This window comes from Hemibagrus wyckioides, linkage group LG06 (genome assembly GCF_019097595.1).
Source record: "Hemibagrus wyckioides isolate EC202008001 linkage group LG06, SWU_Hwy_1.0, whole genome shotgun sequence".
Taxonomy (NCBI): Eukaryota; Metazoa; Chordata; class Actinopteri; order Siluriformes; family Bagridae; genus Hemibagrus; species Hemibagrus wyckioides.
The window spans coordinates 785779-804572 of record NC_080715.1 but is presented as its reverse complement, the minus strand read 5'-3'; the positions used below and the strand labels follow the sequence as shown (position 1 = coordinate 804572).

The 18794-nt window shown below is 37.1% G+C and overlaps 1 protein-coding gene across 2 annotated transcripts in view; it reads left to right on the top strand.

Annotated features, from left to right (window-relative positions):
• Nucleotides 1-17244, top strand: part of znf804a (zinc finger protein 804A) — a 93303-nt gene extending 76059 nt beyond the window's left edge. The window contains exons 2-4 of one of the 2 annotated variants that reach the window (XM_058393290.1): nt 2497-2640; nt 8276-8406; nt 8629-17244. In XM_058393290.1, coding sequence (XP_058249273.1) covers nt 2497-2640; nt 8276-8406; nt 8629-11026 — 2673 coding nt within the window. In that variant the 3' untranslated portion in view covers nt 11027-17244. Of the gene's footprint in view, nt 1-2496; nt 2641-8275; nt 8407-8625 lie in introns of both variants that reach the window. The other variant, XM_058393289.1, reaches the window with a different exon arrangement.
• The last annotated feature ends 1550 nt before the right edge of the window (nt 17245-18794 follow it).

The window sequence follows — 18794 nt, the reverse complement described above, 5'->3', positions numbered from 1 at the left end:
TATGTAGCAGTATTTTTTCTTTAGTCACTATTTTAAATGCTCAAACCACATCTGACAGTAAGATAAGAAAAGACATACTGTATTGCCAAAAGTTTTGGGATACTTAAGTTTTGGGCACTCAACCCCTTAGTTCCAGTGAAAGGAACTCTTAATGCTTCAGCTTCATACCAAGACATTTTGGACAATTTCATGCTCTTTGTGGGAACAGTTTGGGGATGACCCCTTCCTGTTCCAACATGACTGCACACCAGTGACCAAAGCAAGGTCCATAAAGACATGGATGAGTGAGTTTGGTGTGGAGGAACTTGACTGTCCTGCACAGAGTCCTGACCTCAACCCCATAGAACACCTTTGGGATGAATTAGAGCGGAGACTGTGAGCCAGACCTTCTCGTCCAACATCAGTGCCTGACCTCACAAATGTGTTTCTAGAGGAACGGTCAAAAATTCCAAAAATTGTATTACTTTCATGTGCATGGAAAGGCAAGCGTCCCAAAACTTTTGCCAATATAGTGTAAAAAAAAAGATATTTATTAAAGATATATATTATTATATCATATTATTGTAAATGAAAAATAAATGAAATTAAATATTCTGTACAAAATGTATTCAAAGTATGAACAAGGTGCTAGGGAACTAGAAGATATTGCACATATTCGGTAGCGAATGTGTGTTTTTCATGAAATATTCAGAATTTTAAGATAAATTTAATAACACTTCTATGTAACATTTATCTAGAAAAAAAAACAAAACAAATGTTGACAGTTCTCTGTACAGGAAGATTCTAATGTACAATTTAATGTAAAATACTTCATTAATAATCGAAGGAAATGGTCAGATAATCAATTATGAAAACTATCCACAGATACAGCATTACTCCAGATGTGGCTAGTGTGGAAGAAGTCATGAACAAGATTTAAAAATAAAAACGAACCTCATCATTGGACATGAAAGTAAAAGATAATGATTATTAAACCCTCATGTGGAAGAGATAGAATCTGACCAGTGCTGTCCAGTTCCTGAGAAAATGTGTGTCTTTGTTGTGATTCATTTAAAACGCTCTGTCCTGCTGGACCTTACCCACACTGACCATTTCTCACAGTTTGTAAAGATATCCTCAAGAGTTTTTTTTTGTTTTGTGTTTTGTTTATTTTTATTTTTTGATGTTTATGTGTAACAGATTTTTCCTTTTCAAGTCGGAGGAGGTAAAAATATCCGTACGCATGAGGACAGAGCACAGCTTGTAGCCTGGAAAGAAACTACGTCCATGCTTCTGTAGCCACAGGGAGCGAGAACAATTCTGATGTAAATGCACACTCTTTATTCAGTCGGACATAAACACGGGCAAATCCATGATGAAGGTCATAAATATGATCAATACTGGATTTAAAAAAAAAAAAAAACGACAAACATTATATTTTAAAGTGACAGAATTTTTTATTTTATTTATGCTTTGTGAAAGAGAACATAAGCGTTATAAACATCCAGAGCGCAGGAGCGGTTATAACTGCTGTGATAACACCCATAACACCCATTTTCTAGCAAATAGTGTTTCTTGTTTCTGCTTATAGGATCTTCATGAACATTTTTACGACAATTTTGTATTCTTTTCTAATCTAAAATAAACCACATTCCATTGCTAATCATATTATCATATGTATTACTGTATAAATCACTGCATCTCCTTCCTACTGTAATCACAGTGTACATTCGAGCTGCATGAACTCCACAAAGTCCACAAAACCTGACAATATATTTTAGATTAAATTCATGGGATTCGTCTGATCACACGCTTCAGCAAAGAAAGATTAGACAAGATTAGACTTTTGTACAAAACCGTTAAGAGTCAAGAACACAAAGTCTTGATATTTACTCTCTCTCTCTCTCTCTCTCTTTCTCCACACACACACACACACACATATATATATATATATAATTGTAGACAGAGAGAGAGAGATGTTGTAAATATAAAGATAAAGAAGATTTAATTTAAAAATTATATGATTTAATTTTATTTTTATTTATCCATAATGATCAAACCTGAGGCAACAGTGGCAAGGAAAAACTCCATGAGACAATATGAGGAAGAAACCTTGAGAGAAACCAGACTGAAGCTGGAAAAAGAGAGAGAGAAAGAGAGAGACAGATATTTTTATAGCCTGCTGATTTGAGTTTTTATGAACACTCCTGAGATTTATGTGGTCCATATCTTCTCTGACTCTAAAGAAAAGTAAATTTCGTATTGCTGCTTATAGGTGATTTGTGAACACTTATGACAACGTTATGATACTGATCATGATCTAAAGAACTAAAGTCATCACAGAAAGGCTCAGAACAGATCCATTTGAACAAATATCTCGAGTAATGAGAACGGATTTTAATCTTTATGACCCTGAGGTCTGCTTGTGTGTTTATAAAGATTTATGATATGTTTACTGTATGCAGTGTTATGAACTGTGTGTGTGTGTGTGTGTGTGTGTGTGCACGTGTGTTTCAGGATTATGCGGAAAAAGAGAAAACCTTGGCTAAAGCTCTGGAGGATCTGAAGGCTAATTTCTACTGCCAGCTGTGTGATAAACAGTACTACAAACATCAGGAGTTTGACAATCACATTAACTCATATGACCATGCACACAAACAGGTAACACAGCACACACACACACACACACACACACACTACATTCCCGATCCGGAAGGTTCTCACTCATCTTTAACACACCTACACACACACTAAACCATCTCCTCAGTCCTCCTACACACTCCGCTTCTCTGACATTCTTCCTCTCTGATCTATATTTGGTGTGAATTTTATTATATATATATATATATATTTTATAAATGTGAGAAATATACATTTTCTGCTGTATCTGGGATCAATTTTCTGTTCTATGAACTAACATGTAAAAAAAGGTTTTTTTTTGTTTTGTTTGCTTTTGTTTTGTTTTGTGATATCCTCAGATTTCACATTTTGATTCACATTCTAAAATTTTCACATTAGCATATTTTTATATTTATATTATATATTTATCTTTTTTTATGTTCACACTTTTTTGTTTTTGTTATGTTTCATTTTAAGCTCTCTGTTTTTTGTTAAATTCTCAAGTTTTTATTTAACATTTTCAGGTTACTGTGTTTAATGCCCTAAAAATGACATTTTCAGATTTTATGTTCTTAATATGTTGCATTTATAACCTCAATTTAATATCACTATTCTCCTGTGTGTGTGTGTGTGTGTGTGTGTGGATGATTACTATGTGAGATGTGGGTGTGTGATCTGTTTTAAAGCAGAAATATGAAATATTAGCCCATAACTGGATGAGAGCGTTTCAGATCAATAACTGGATGGTGCTGAGAGAATTTCAGGGTTTCAGAAACTTCAAAAGGTCATGCTCAGTATTCATGACAATTTGTTTAAACAGAATTTTTAGAGTGTTGTGTCTATATAACATGAAATATTAAGGCAAAAGTTTAACCAAGGTAATGTAAGATATCCTTTCTGAGTACTGTACCTTTTTATTTTTAATGACAGGAGGTCTTCCAGTTATGTTCTTGGCCATCTTCTGAGTTCTTCCTTCTGTTCAGAGAAAGTCATTTGAGTCTGGATAACTATATGCATTGCAATGTACCGTGTACATAGTTATTGGTCATCCATACAAGCTATTTAACAAATCTAGAAACATAGTTCTTACAATTGGACAGCTAACGGCTAGTAATAAAAGTGAATGGGGATGTTTTTTTTTTTTTTTAAATCCACTAGCTATTAGGGATGTAGCTGATAAAAAGTTCACAGGAAAATGGCATGTTCATTATATTAAAATAAACAGTTACATGAACATGTAGTCATGCATGTGAGAGTATTGTTGTCTGAAATATATAGAAATAGATTCAAGATTCCAGAGTCTTTATTGTCATTTCCCCCACATGTATCTGACGCAGTACAGAGTGAAATGAAACGTTTCTCCAGGACCTGGTGCTACAGAAACATACAACATAAAGATCAAACACAAGAACAACACAGAGCTAGGACAGGAGTTTGTCCATGTATGTTACATTTATATATGCATAACAAATTATTTTCAAAACAGTTTTCAGAGTTTTCAGAGACAGAAGTGTGTTCTAATCCTATTTGTCTGCTAGGCAACTAATTAAAATAAAAGAAATTAAAAAAATAAAATTTTATAATCTGCTTTGTCCATTGTCAATTAGTCACATTGGCTAATGCTTTGTCCACTCATGTTAAAGCCAACTGTGGCTTAATTGAAACACTACTTGAAGTAAGATAGATTGTTAGGAAGTGTTTGATTAGTGTGAAAGACAATGTGTGTGTTATTTAAGGTAATGCAGGTATCACTGCAGTTGTAGAGGCTTTTTGATGGCTGTTAGTGAACTGAAGAGCACCGGGCATCAAGTTCCAGGGTCAGCTGTTTATTCTATAACAAAATAGCAGGGGGCACAGTCAATACACATGCAGCAGGATCTCTCGCAACTCCCTGTAGCAACCAGACAATATGGCTAATGAAGCTAAATCTCTGTTAGAATAAATTTCTTATGTAATACATTAATTTCTCATAAGTAAACTAGCAGTACCACACTATTAAGATTTTTAACACAATTAAACTCAATTTACATGACTTCTGACTTTGCTAACTGAAGTGAAGAAGAGAGAGCATTAAAACGCGTCTCACCATCACCAGTATCAGCTGATCTTTTCTGGGAATGTACCACTGCGTTACACATGCGTTGACTGTGTGTCACTCTAACTAAAGTCCCCCACTATGAAAGATAACCTGAACTACAATACATAATCTTGACACTTTCCAAATAAATTTGACAGTACATGTAATAAATATTCCCAAAAATTAAAGCTGAAGTTCTGAGAATGTCTACTAAACTAAAACAAATAAACTTGACTTGGCTACACTGTTATGACCCAGTCTAGGGTTTAGAGCTCACAGAGTGATTAGCTCAGGATTCAATTAATTTATACCTCTATAATGGGATAAGGAAAGAGACACACCAGAGGATTGCCACAAAAAGTGTTGTGAATAAGTAAGCATATATATATATATCAGTGGTGGGCCATCAGGGTCAGCAAGGCCTTCTCTGCTGGCCCAAACAGCAGCGATCTGAATCACTGACTTGCATTTTAATATATTTAATATATTTTTCCACGAATGTGTATTAATTATTCCCAATAGTCTATTCTCTACATTTCATAGAGTATTTATCCAATCATATTTCAGCTAGTGGCTGACATCATGTATTGCCCGGCCTTAAGGCCTTCAGAATCAGATTCTGAATAGTGCGGGCGCCCGAGGCTTAAAATAAGTGGCAATGAAATTGTTACCTTAACCAATCAGATTTCGAGTTGGCGTCACTGGGGCCATCTAGCAGGCGTATGATTACGTCAGCAATTTCCCGTCCTTTGATTGGATAATCCTTTTGATTCTTCAAAATAGTTATAATAATAATTTTTCAAGAACCATTTATGCTTTTGGGTTTTCTTTTTTTTTTCTGGGTTTTCAGTTTGCCTTCATTCCAGATCCCCGGGGTGGGCTGTGTTTTTTTTGCTGCAGTGAAAGGAGACTTGTGTTAATGTGTTTTTTTGCTATATGTAATGTAATGATATTCATGTTCGCTATAAGATCCTGTGACACAGCGCACTGTTATACAGTGTTTCTATATTCACTGTGTCTCATTTCGGATGCTGCGTCCTCCGGAGATTGCAGTTTGCTGCATACAGCTTCAAGAATGTCTTTTTTGGGAAAAGTAACCGTAATAAAATGGACTATTCCTTGTGAGGTGTGAAATACTGTAATTTCTTTTTTACTTCATTATTTAATTTAATGGTTGATTAGTATCTATTGCCGTGGCGTCATAATGATGCTATAGAGGTGGATTAATTCAGGAAGGACACCAGCAAAGGCCTATTGTTCACGTATTTCACCAGCAGTGGGGGTGTGCATACGTGAACAATATGTATGGTGATTAATATATATACAGAGAGAGTGATAGCATGGCTGACCAGTCCAGAGGGGAAATCAAGCTCAAAGCCAGAAAAAGACAGGCACAAGTCAAAGCCAGAACAGAGAACTCCACACAACAATCACAAGTACAACCAATCTTCTACAACACTCCAAACACACAACTTCTACCACCCTGCTCCTTACTGCCTTTCTTCTTCTTTAAATAGGGGCACCAGTGATGGTGTCATCGAGGTGGGGGCGTGATCAGGGCAGGATAGGGCAGGCCGGAAACTCTGGCTGGGAATCAGACCTGCACACAAAGAATATACAATAAAAAACACACACACCAATATAACGGGTCATAACACCGTCAAAGATTGTTGTAGGTGTCAAAACGGCATCATAAAGTAAGTCATAAATAAGAATAAATCATGTTTTTCATGAACTATGACTATGGGTAGCAAAGCTAAGTAACAGTACTGAAAGGTGAGCCACAAAACAGGTGAAAATATTTCGGTAAACAACAACATTTTGAATATCTGGAAAGAATTGTATCTGCTACAGTAAAAACATATGAAAGTAATATTTTGATATATAAACATTACCAGCGAAAATGTACAGACACAAACCTGCAAATGCATGCATGCAAGAATCTACAATAGAGTTATTTTCCCTGTTATATGGATGTTATATGGCTATAGAATTATATGGATATACAGATAAACAGACTGTGGTTTGGTTTGTGTGTACAGTCTCATAGCTGTAGGAAACAAACAAAAAACAGTACTGCAAAGAAAAAAAACAGTAGCACTGAGTGAAGCAGGAGGTTTTGCTCATGCTGGCTGAATGACAGCTACTCTTACCCCTAAAAAAAAACCTGACAAAATATCTTGCTTTTGGAGCAGTACTGTGCAGGATGAAAAGCTAACATGCTTGGAAAGAGAACATGGAGAGCAGCAAAGAAAAGAACAAAACATAAGCCACTATATGCTTGGCAGTCTTTTATCCCTCTTACAAAAAGCACTAACTGCTACACTACACTATCCCTGACCTCAGTACTCTACTGTAGTGTGCCTGAGCAATCTTTTTTTTCATACTGCATATGACTCCATGTATTTTGATACTCGAGGCTAATATAAAAATGAGTAACTGAGAAAATAAGAATTTTTTGTCAAGACATACTCCTGCACCAACTACTAGTTATGATCTTATTTTACATACAAAAAATTGATTGTTAAATTGAGAAATTTAGGAGAGACTTTCGCTTGTCTCTCTCACAGTGTTCCTCAAGGCTCAGTACTCAGCCCAGTGTTATTTATTAAATACATGCCTGCCCTTGGCAATATGTTCAAACACATGGCCTGCTGTTCTATTGCTATGCTGAAGACACACATTTACATACACGCCAAGTCCTTATACACATGGGCACACACATGCATGCGTGTTCACACACACACACACGCGCGCACACACATGCGCGCACACACACACACACACACAGTGTCCTTCTCTCACACTAACTGACTCATATAACAACCTCAATAGCTGCAAGCTTCCTGAGGCTCAGCAATAACAAATCTGAGGCCACAGTGATTACAACCCCAGACACCAGACATAAAGAAAATAAAACATCTCCCACATCTTCTTAACTTTATTTCATCATCTTCAGTCTCACTGTCAATTTAGATTTCAACTCAAGCTTTATTCACTATAAGAACACTGGCTTATTTTTTTCCTTCTCCACTCTGTATGTGATACATCTCCAGACCACGCCTATTTACCTAATATACACAAGAAGTTGACTATTTCCTCTAACAGAATGTACTGAGACAAAAATTAGCTTGACATATTCCCAATAAAAGCCTTTGTTCTGAAGAAGTCAGAAAACGAAAGTGTTGACACTGGAGACTCCTTCCATAAATATTAGATACATGTCATCCTATAGAAAACCTCATCTTATCAACTATCACATATGTTTTAAAGCTGTTTATGTCAGTATTCACATTACAAATCCCAACATGAGAATTTAACGAAGTGTATCGTTAGTGTATAGACATTTTTATTACCCTCTGTAGCCTTGTAAAGCATATATTTTTCAGTGTCTCAAATACACTGAGATTCATAAATATATTTTTTGCGGTAAATAAATAAATAAATTAACAAACAAACAAATAAATAAATAACTTTTATATTATTATTGTTGTTGTTGTTACACCTTGTTTTTTGTTTTTATTCATTTTATTATTATAAATACAGCAGTATAGATGAAGAAATGTGTGAGTGTATGTATGTGTGCCTTTGTGTGTGCAGAGGCTGAAGGAGCTGAAACAGAGGGAATTTGCCCGCAATGTGGCCTCCAAATTAAGGAAGGATGAACAGAAGCAGGAACGAGCGCTTCAGCGCCTACACAAATTGGCCGAACAGAGGAGAGAGGTTCAGTGGTGGGACATGAGCATAGCTACATTTCTGATAATAAGATATTATTTAACCTTCTTGTTTAGCTCACTGTCTAGCACATTGACCCAAACGACCAATTAAGATTTATTGGGAATATGTGCAACAATTAAGTGCAACAAGCACAAAAAGTCCCTTCCTGTGCTTGGTATCTCTCTGCAGTATAATTGTATATCTGTTTTACTGTTCATTTTCTTTCTGTGTAGTAGTGCTCCTGGAAGTGGCCCGATGTTTAAATCCACCACCGTGGCAGTGGAAAGTTTCAATAAGTCGTGCTTCATGGATAAGGAGGAAAACCCGAACATTGCAGAACAGGAGACAGAATCTCAAATCCCATGGCCATATCGAGGAAAAGCAAAGAAACAAACTCTTCGTCGCAAGATCGCATTCTCCCTTTCCTTTCCAAAGAGAGCCTCACTGAAGCTGGAATCTTCAGCTGCAGTCTTTTGTGAGAGTACCGAGGAGAAGAAGATGATTAAATATGATACAGAGATGATGACACATCAAAAGAGTTCCACCAAAAGTTCTCTGAATGATGCAATGCCTGCCTCAGATCTGTGTGCATTCCTCGTTTACTCAGAGAACAGATCAGTGTCTCCAATTAGCCACTTTCCAACTGTTCCTGAAAGCTCGAATCTCAGTTTGGACTCAGAGGAAAGCAATATAGCTGAAAATAAAGAAGACACTAGTCAGGAAGAGAGCACCATAAGTGATGGTCCTAAACCAACATCATGTGATGTCAATTCATTTCAAAACCAAGAAAAAGACAATGTTTGTCTCAGAAGACCAAGCCAACCTTTCATCTCTGTTGTGGCTCGAGATAGTAAAACTATCTTTCAATGGCCTTCGGAAATGGTGTGTTTCACAAAAACAGAGCCCTCCATCTCATTCAGCTGTAACCCTCTCCATTTTGACTTCAGAGGTTCCCAGTTTAGGAAGTCTCCTGATGACTTTCACAACAAAAATCACCAAGAACTGTCTTTCGTTTCTGCAAAAAGCTCCAAAATGTCCTCCTCTTCCTGCGAGATCTCCACAGAGGAAGTCACATGTAGATTGGAAAAAAATATCCGAAAGTGCCACCTGTATAGCGGCGATTCACGGAGCAAATACAAGCGTTTGAAAAATTGGGCTCAGAGTGGTAAGAGAGCAGAGAACAAGTTGCAAGGCAGAGATCGACGCCATTACAGGAGTCAGCACAAAAAGAGGCACAAGAGAAGACGTAGGTGGGAGGAGGAGGATTACAGTGAGCCAGAGCAGAGTGCAAACATGAAAAAATGGACTAAACTCCACAAACGAGAAGGATTTGAAAGCCAATTTAAAGGCTGTGCTGCACAGCAAGAACAGCCATTAGAGAAGTCAAAGCAATCAGCTCAGAATCAGGCAGAGAATAACAGCGTTGTTTCCTCAGCAGGAGGCTCTGTCGAAGCTGAAAAGGTACTTGATAACAGTGGGGGAACGGTAGACGTTCCTGCTTTAGGGCAGACAACGATCACACGAAATGACTCGCACAATCTCAGTGTGATTCCTTCTGATCGTGAAACATCAGTCTCAGATCTCAGCAGCCAAACTATACCAAAGAAACGACAAAGTGACTCCCAGAGTAAAGAGGATAATGTTTGGTCACATCATACACAGTGTGCCGTGATTAAGGAGCTAGACAGAAAAGAGGATGTTTTGTGTCATGAACGGAAAAGACAAAAATTGGACCAAAGTCCTACCACACATCTTAATGATGAACATTCTCTTTTTGTTTTAAATGGTTCAGAGGGAATCATGGACGTGGAATCAACATGGAATATTCTCCGTTTAAAAGATCCAGACACGTGTGATCCTGAAGGAGACAATGCAGGAGGTAAAACATCCGTTGTTAAAAAGCCCACTTCCACCTCTGAGATAAATTCTCAGGCTATACCTGAGCAAGATCTACAGCCTAAAGACATAAATCATCTTCCTACAGTCCAAGATGGTGACTCAGCAACAGAACGCATATCTGAAAATGAGTGTATGAAGTGTGCCATCACATCCCAAGTCAAAGAAAAAGAGAAAGTCAGCCATGATAAATCCTGCCAGCACACTCCACTGTTGCCAGACTTTCAAGTCCTGGATGAGGAAAGACACAACTGTGCAATTCGGAGTCCATTCAACCCAATGCTGTGCTTTACATCTCAGCTCAGTGGTGTGGAGAGGCATGGCCTTCTTTCCGGCCACACCCACAAACAGGTTCTGCATAAGAAAGTGTTTTCGGCTAAGTTAAGATCTACACTTCCCATCTCCTCTCCTATCCTTCACCCTGTTCATGTACCATCTGCCATTCCATCCGGTTCTGTCACTATCTTCCAGCATCACTCTACATTCCTGCCCGCTCAGCCTTCCCTCTTTACCCAGGTCGTACCTGTTACACGGCTTCCGTTAGCCCCTGAAATCACACCCTTCATACCCTCATCTCAAGTTTCAATGGTGGCTCCACCCACTATCCACACAACAGCCGTAACATTCCATACTTTACCCCGTCCCCAAGTTTTTCGCCCACTCCTGCACCCCCCTGCTCCTTTTCCACCCTTACTGACCCCTCACACCACTGTCATCCCCCTTCAGCCTCTCTTCTGAAATTACTAAAACTTGGTAAAATAGTTATAGTGGTAAAATGTTATAAAGTACACTCTGAAATTACACTACAAAACAGTAATATACATAAATATGCCATTGGGGAGTAAACTATTGTCTATGCCATTTTCTTTTAACAGATGTGTTTGTGTCTAGGGTAGAACATTACAGATGTTAGAGACTTTTATTAAAATAATTTAGCAATCGGTCAGGTAAATGACAATTATTTCTTACCGATGAGCCATGACACTCAACGACAAGCAGCACCAATTTGTTTAGATGTCATTTAAATCTTAAAACATTAATTTTTTTTAGGACAGAGAGCTCTCAGCTGTACACAAAAATTAAAGAAAAACTCTAGCATGAATGACATATTAATCATTGTGATACATTTTTTTCATAATTACCCAAAATGCCATTCAAATCTACGCTGATGGTGGTGATATTTATCCATTGCTACACTGCAAAGCAGTGCAGTAGGGCTTAATCCTTTAGTGTGTTCAGCTCTCTCACATCCACATCTGTACACACTACTCAAACAGATCAGTTTACAAAGCTTCAACCTTCATTCTAATACCTCTTTCAATGGCATTGTCATCTCGTAGATAACTAGCTGAGCCAAGTCTTCATGTACCTGGGTCAGTGGTCATAGCAACATCAGTAGAGATAAGCTGAAATACCAATTTGTGTATTGTGGGCCATGTAAAATATTCTTTAGCTAGTATTTTTAACATATTTATCTGAAATTTAAAGTCCCACATAGCACAGGATAACAAGAATGCCTCTAGACATGCACTAAAAAACAAAAGGAAGCAGACGTGAATTATGAAATTGTGCCATCAGTTGTACAAACATGATGCATATTATATTTATTTAACCAACATTGACCTCAACTGCAGTTCTACGGCAAAAGAAAAAGCACAAAGGGTTAAAACTAGTTACTTCTTTAAGACTGTTGAAAATGTAGGAAAGTGTTCAATTTCTTAACTTAAAATCATTTCAAGATTATAGCCACGCTAAATGAATGTGGCTAATTCCCAAATAGCAAAATTAATAATTAATTAATTAATTTTAGTCAAATAACTTGTACATATATATACACACTTAAAAAGTCACAGTATAAAAACAAACTAGAAAATATGTTAATAGTATAAATAGCAAGCTGAGTGGCTAATTAGGAGTTGAGACATGCTATATGCTAAAGCCTGACAGAGCGCAAAAGGACTTCTGTCCCCACTGATCTGTCCATAATTTATGAGATATTTATACAAGAATATCAGATTGGCTCATGATGTAATATATACGATAGAAGCCAATATGAAATAATTAGCTACATGCATCTCCCTACTCCCTATATAAATGCACTACTTATGGTATAAATTAGCAAGCTTTTGTCTCCTTCTAGGGAGCATAAAGCAGGTTGGGATTAAGCCAGTTATAAAACCAACTGTGATTTCAGTAGATATGTCTTGATAGAAGTTGCGAGAATGGTTAGAATTTGTTGTTTGTGTTTATTTTGATGTATAAATTATTTAAATAAAAAGATCAGAGTGGTTAAAGGGGAAAAATCCATCCAATTATATTATATATGCATTGTTAGGAAATCCTAAATCTGAGCATGAAGGTCTATGGCACTTAATTGAAAATAAAGAGAAAATGTAATAGGAAGGTTCCGATCATCCTGGTCATGCTAAGGGTCTCATAGTAGTGAATCTTGGTAGAGTAAACTTGTGTTTTATTCTTAAAGATTGTTCTTTAGAAGTCATTAATACCTTCTCTTTACAGGATGTAAACATTGTTGTCTTTGAAAGAATGCCTCAGGTCCTAGATTGCAGTCTAGCTAAACCAGGATCCACATTTCACTAAGATCCTCATTGCTAAAATGTGATCCACTACATAGCTAAACAATCACAATGCTGAAGGCGTAATTATACAAATCACTAAAAATCTCTCATGCTTTATTTCTGTTCTCAGACTTCTCCGAGTCCAGTTAGACTTTTTATTAAGTTAAATATTTTGATTAATAGTTATTAAAAAATTTTGTGGAACTACAGAAGTCCAGATATTATAGCTATTTATTGTCCTATCTATACCTGATAGAACAGGGGACATTTTTTCAAGGACAAGGCACATGGACACCATTTAAATAAATATGGGTGGGCAAAAATGCAGGAAATAGTATTTAAGTAAAAGAACAGGAATTATGTCAAAATTGCACTCAGTTAAATATAAAAGTTAAAATTCTAGTTCAGAGAAAGTAAAAAAATATTGACATTTCATTCCAAAAAAACATGAAGCTTTGTCTTGGATTGTTTTGGATTGGTTATTTAACGTTAGCATTAACAACAACAACAAAAAAAAAAACAACAACAACAAAAAAAAAAACTAGCTAGCATATTTACAACAAATAAAGCTAACACACCTCAACATACTTTTTTAGATTTGTATAAGACTGATGCTCTAGTAGGGACATGGATACTAATTGTCTCAAACTTTGTTGTTTATTTTTGTTAAAGGTGAAATTAAAAAGGAATCAGGCATATGTTTTGCATTCATTAATGGTTAATTAATTAAAGCATTGTGCTCTTTCAGATGACATTTGAGTGAATTTCTTTACTGTTTGAATTAGAAATATCTCATAACATTTAAGATGTAGTTAACAGGTATCTTTACTTTAGCACAAATGTTTATTCTCAACACTGCTTCAGGTTGAACCTCTCACTCTCCTAGGCTTGGAGTGCCCTCTGGTGGCCACAAGAACTATAGCAACATTTTATATTGTATACGTGCATGTGGGTGAAAATTGATAAGGTAGAAATCCAACATGTAGCAGGCAGACATTTACAATCATCAATCACAGAGATCTGTCTAAAATGGACCACTTTCAGTGGCTTGAAAAGTGGTGCTGGAGGAAGGTGAAAATGAGAAGGCTCACCTTAAGAAAATGTCTGGTTAGCCATGAAGTTCAATGGATGTTCTTTATTCGATTAATGTTCTTAGCTGAACAGGGAGTGGGTGTACAATAATAATCACAGTTTCACATTTGTGAATATATACTTCTAATCACATTTACTTCTAAAACAAATGATTCCTTAAAAGCTCTGGAACAACTCTCCACAATTCTATTATTAACATGGAACAAATTGCTGACGTACACTGTAGGTAAACTCTCAGTAAACAGGAACTTGCAGGTAGCAACCAAAATTGTGAGCGAGTAACTGAAGAGATGTTACACCACATGTGCCATTGATCTGAGGAATCATTTGAACAGATTGTTGTTTTACAGCATCATACCTTGTTGCTGAAATCATTAATGCACATGAGAACTCCAGTCCATTCATGAATGCAAAAAATGATCACTTGTTGCCTATCCACTCATAATGTGAACGTAGGGTTGACTCAGTAATCAACCACTTGCCTCAGGCAGGATATCAGAGTGTGGCTCCAAGCTGTCATCTTATTTACTACATTTGGCAGACGCCTTTATCCAGAGTGAGATACAAAAGTGCTTTAAATACATCACTAATGGTTCACTAGACTACAGACTAAGAATACCATAAATCTTAAACTCTGTTTGGAGGTAATATAGCACATATATAAACAATTTTTTGCCCTAACAAAAAAAAAAAAAAATAGTGCTTGTTTAAATATGTAAGGAAGCAGTACGTTGTTTGAAAACAGCCAGTGCCTCAACAGTTCTGATATCGATGTAACGTTCGTTCCACTAAATAGGAGCCAGAAAAGAGAAGAGTCTTGACGTATATTTACCCTGAGTGATGGTGGGACCAGTCAAGCAGTTCTAGAGGATCTAAGAGAGCGAGGTTCAGTGCAAGGAGTGGTAAGAGGGTGCTGGTCCATTTTTGGTTTTGTAGGCAAGCATCAGTGTTTTGAATCTGATGTGTGCAGCTAATGGAAGACAGTGGACAGAACACAACAATGGGGTGGTGTGTGAGAAATTTGTGAAGTTAAAAACAAGTCATGCTGCTGCATTTTGAATGATTTTCAGAGGGTGAATTGTGCTCAGGGATAGACGTGTCAGCAGGGAGTATCAGTAGTCCAGTCTTGAAGTGATAGGAGTCTGAAAAAGCACTTGAGTGGCCTAAAAAGTCACCCTCCTAGAGGAAGAAAACAAGAGGACCATATACTGAGCCTTGTGTCACACAACTGGAGAGTTTGCAGATGTCCATGATATCAGCCACTATCCATGTAGGAAGCAAACCTTGCCATGCTGACATGCGCTGCTAAAAGGTCAAGGAGGATCAGGATAGATGACAGTTGTCTGATCTAGCAGCTGTTGATTGATCTAGCACTAATTTCTTAGGTTGTCCTCTGAGACAGAGTGAAATTGTTGATTGTAACAGACTGTACAAAAGGATTTAGAATAAAAAGAGTGAATTGATACAGCTCTATGGCTGCTGATGTCTAAGGGATGCAGAGCGGGTTTTTTCAGTATGGCAATAATCCTTGCTCTCTTGAAGGTATTTGGTTCATGACCAGATATTATGGAACAGTTGATGACTGTAGTGATGAAAGTCCGGAGGTCTTGTGAGATGGACTGGAGCATTGTTAAAGGCATTGGTTCAGTGGGCAGGTGGTAGGATTGCCAGACAGAATGACTTAGGATCTCCTCTGTTGCTAGGGCTGAAACAGTGACGGTAATCAGACAGTAAAGGAGAAAGAGAATCATGCCTGTGTAACGTAGGAGTAGTCAGAGAAGAACTGAGAGTCTTTTTCAGAAAGATTTTCTCATCGTAAATGTAGGGGGTCTTTAGCAGTCAGGGTGGATGAAGCAGGGGGAGTTAGGGGGTTGGGTAGAGCATAAAAGATATTGTGGAGCTTCTGAGGATCTTGTGCAGAAGCTTCAAAGTTTTCCTCATGGAAAGCCTTAAAAGATTTCCTTGTCACCAGGTCTAAAACTCACAAATAAGGCTGGTGGTTGTTTATTTATGCATTCAAGAGTCTCCGAGCGCAGTGATAAAGCATGTGATTAGAAGTTAATCTTGAAATCTTTTCCAATCTTCAACTTTCCATTTTGGGTGAGTCTGTACCCATGATAGTCTCAGATTCCTGTTGTTGGCTCACTGGAGAGGAACGTGATGTGTTCTTCTCCTGTTGTAGCCCATTAACCTCAAGGTTTGATGTGCTGCGCATGTTGAGATGCTTTTCTGCTCACCATAGTTGTACAGAGGGATTACTTGAGTTCCTTTCTGGCAGCTCAGACCAGTCTGGTCACCTCATCTGGTCTCTGACATCAACTACATGTTTCAGCCTGCAGCTGCTCACAGGATGTTTCTTGTTTTAAAATATTCTGTGTAAACCATTATGTTTGAAATTCCCAGGAGACCCCTAGTTTAAAAAAATAGACCAGTCCATCTGACACCAATCAACCATGCCATAGTTAATTTCACAGAGATCACACCCTTTTTCACATTAACATTAACTGAAGCTCTGGACCTGCATGTGTGCTGCCACATGATTGGATGATTAGATAGTTCTATAAATAAGCTATAAAGTGACCAGTGAGTATATTAAACCATTGATGATACATATACATATAATATATTTAGAAACATTTCCTAAAATCTTAGTAATGTTAGATGTGCACTTTGCAGAATTAACAGATAACAAACCTCAAATAAGTAAAGAATTAAAACACAAGGCATTACCTTGACTCACTACTATGAGAAAGCACACAAAACCTTTTTCCTAAAGAAATTATTTGATTCAGTTTGCTATCTTCAGTAAGAAGAGTGTGAAATGAAAATTCTCAACTATCAACTTTAATCTAATTTAGGCTTTTGTGGTGTAATCTCTTTTTTTAATGATGTTTAAATGTTCTATCTGTCTCTTATCCCAACTGCACTGAAAGAGTTTGTTTATAGACACAATGTATTTGTGTGTTTTTTTTCTGAATATGTAAATGATCAATGTTTATAAACCATGTAACATTTACTCAAGATGTAAATAAGTTCTTATTTCTATTGTGTAAGGTATCAAGTGTGTATGAAATATTTAGATAAAACAAAGTGACTATGTTTTTTACGCTACTTTGCCAAACAAATAATGTTCAGACATATCTAATAAAATAGACAAACCAGGAAAATGTGTGTTTAATTCATTTTTCACCTGGACAGTTTTAATCTAATCAAATCATCTGTGTAAATAAATCTAACTGGGATATATAAGTGTTCACAGTAACATTATTATAGAAATATTACATAGCATTAACATGTGGTTATAGGAGTCATTTCATCGAAAGTGCAAATTGCAAAAGAACTCGAGCAGACACAACATCATGTGTATAATACATGAAAAATAAAGGCGTGTGAAAAATCATTTTGAACATATTCATCAAAAAAATCACATGTAAAATAAGTAAACTGCATGTCAAAAGGTGCATATGTTAAAATAAATAAATAATGTAAAAACACACATGATCATATAAGTAATCTTTTTTGGTAAAAATCATATAACTGTAAAAGAACTGTGTAAAAAAACACATTGTTTAGGAAGAATTTGCAAAAGACCATGTGATTTATTTGTATGGGAAATACTGTGGGAAATACTGTGGGAAATACTGTGGGAAATACTGTGGGAAATACTGTGCATACATAGTATGGTTTAATGGTTTATCACATTAGCGATTGCTTAGTCTATATATATGTAGTGTCTCTAGGCTGTGTATACACACACACACACACACACACACACTCACACACACACACACACACACTCACACACACACACACACACACACTCACACACACACACACACACACACACACACACTCACACACACACTCACACACACACACACACTCACTCACACACACACTCACACACACACACACTCACACACACACACACACACACACACACACACACACTCACACACACACACACACACACACACTCACTCACACACACACACACACTCACACACACACACACACACACACACACTCACTCACACTCACACACACACACACACACACACAGAATGTGAGTCATCACCTCAGACCAGCAGGTTTCTGGAGCGGATGTACTGTTTGGCACTCTGTGTGTTCAGGAACACACACACGCTTTCCTGCTGTTCGAACATGAAAATTCGGCATGGCTCAGTAGTGGTTTCCTGCTGGAGCTTCACTTTCTGGCTCTGATTCTTTACAAACCTGTTGTGTTCACTTCTGTCACACTGACCCAGGTGGACATATATAATCTTTACATTATATATCAATATAATTATAACATATCAATAAGTTTACATTTTCCCCACAATGCCACAATCTGGTATAAACCATGGCTGTCTACCAGGGAATAAGCTCAAATGATAGAGTGATTGCTTAGCATGCGAGAGGTCCCAGGGTCAATGCCTGCATTCTCGAATGCAAGAGTTGACTGTGGGTGTGCGCTTTAGGTAATACCCTGCCAGTTTCAGCCCAAAGGATGTTCATGTCTTTTGGGTGTTAGAACCTACCAGGGGCATATCTAGGATTTCAAAACATCAGGGGCTAATTAGGGAGAGAGGGTAAGCAAGAATAACACGTTTTGTAAGAGCATTTTTATGTAATATTGTTTAATAATAAACACAAATGAACACAAACAGTATGCAGCTTCAGAAAATTTCATCTTTTTTCTGACTCCACCCATCATTTCAGAGTCTTGCTCCTAAAAAAGGAGTTCGTTAAAGTCATTAAATTTTCTCTCTCACAGGTACGCTGTGGAATATTATCTCTGTTACAGCTTGTGTGTGAAGCAGTGCTGTTGTAAC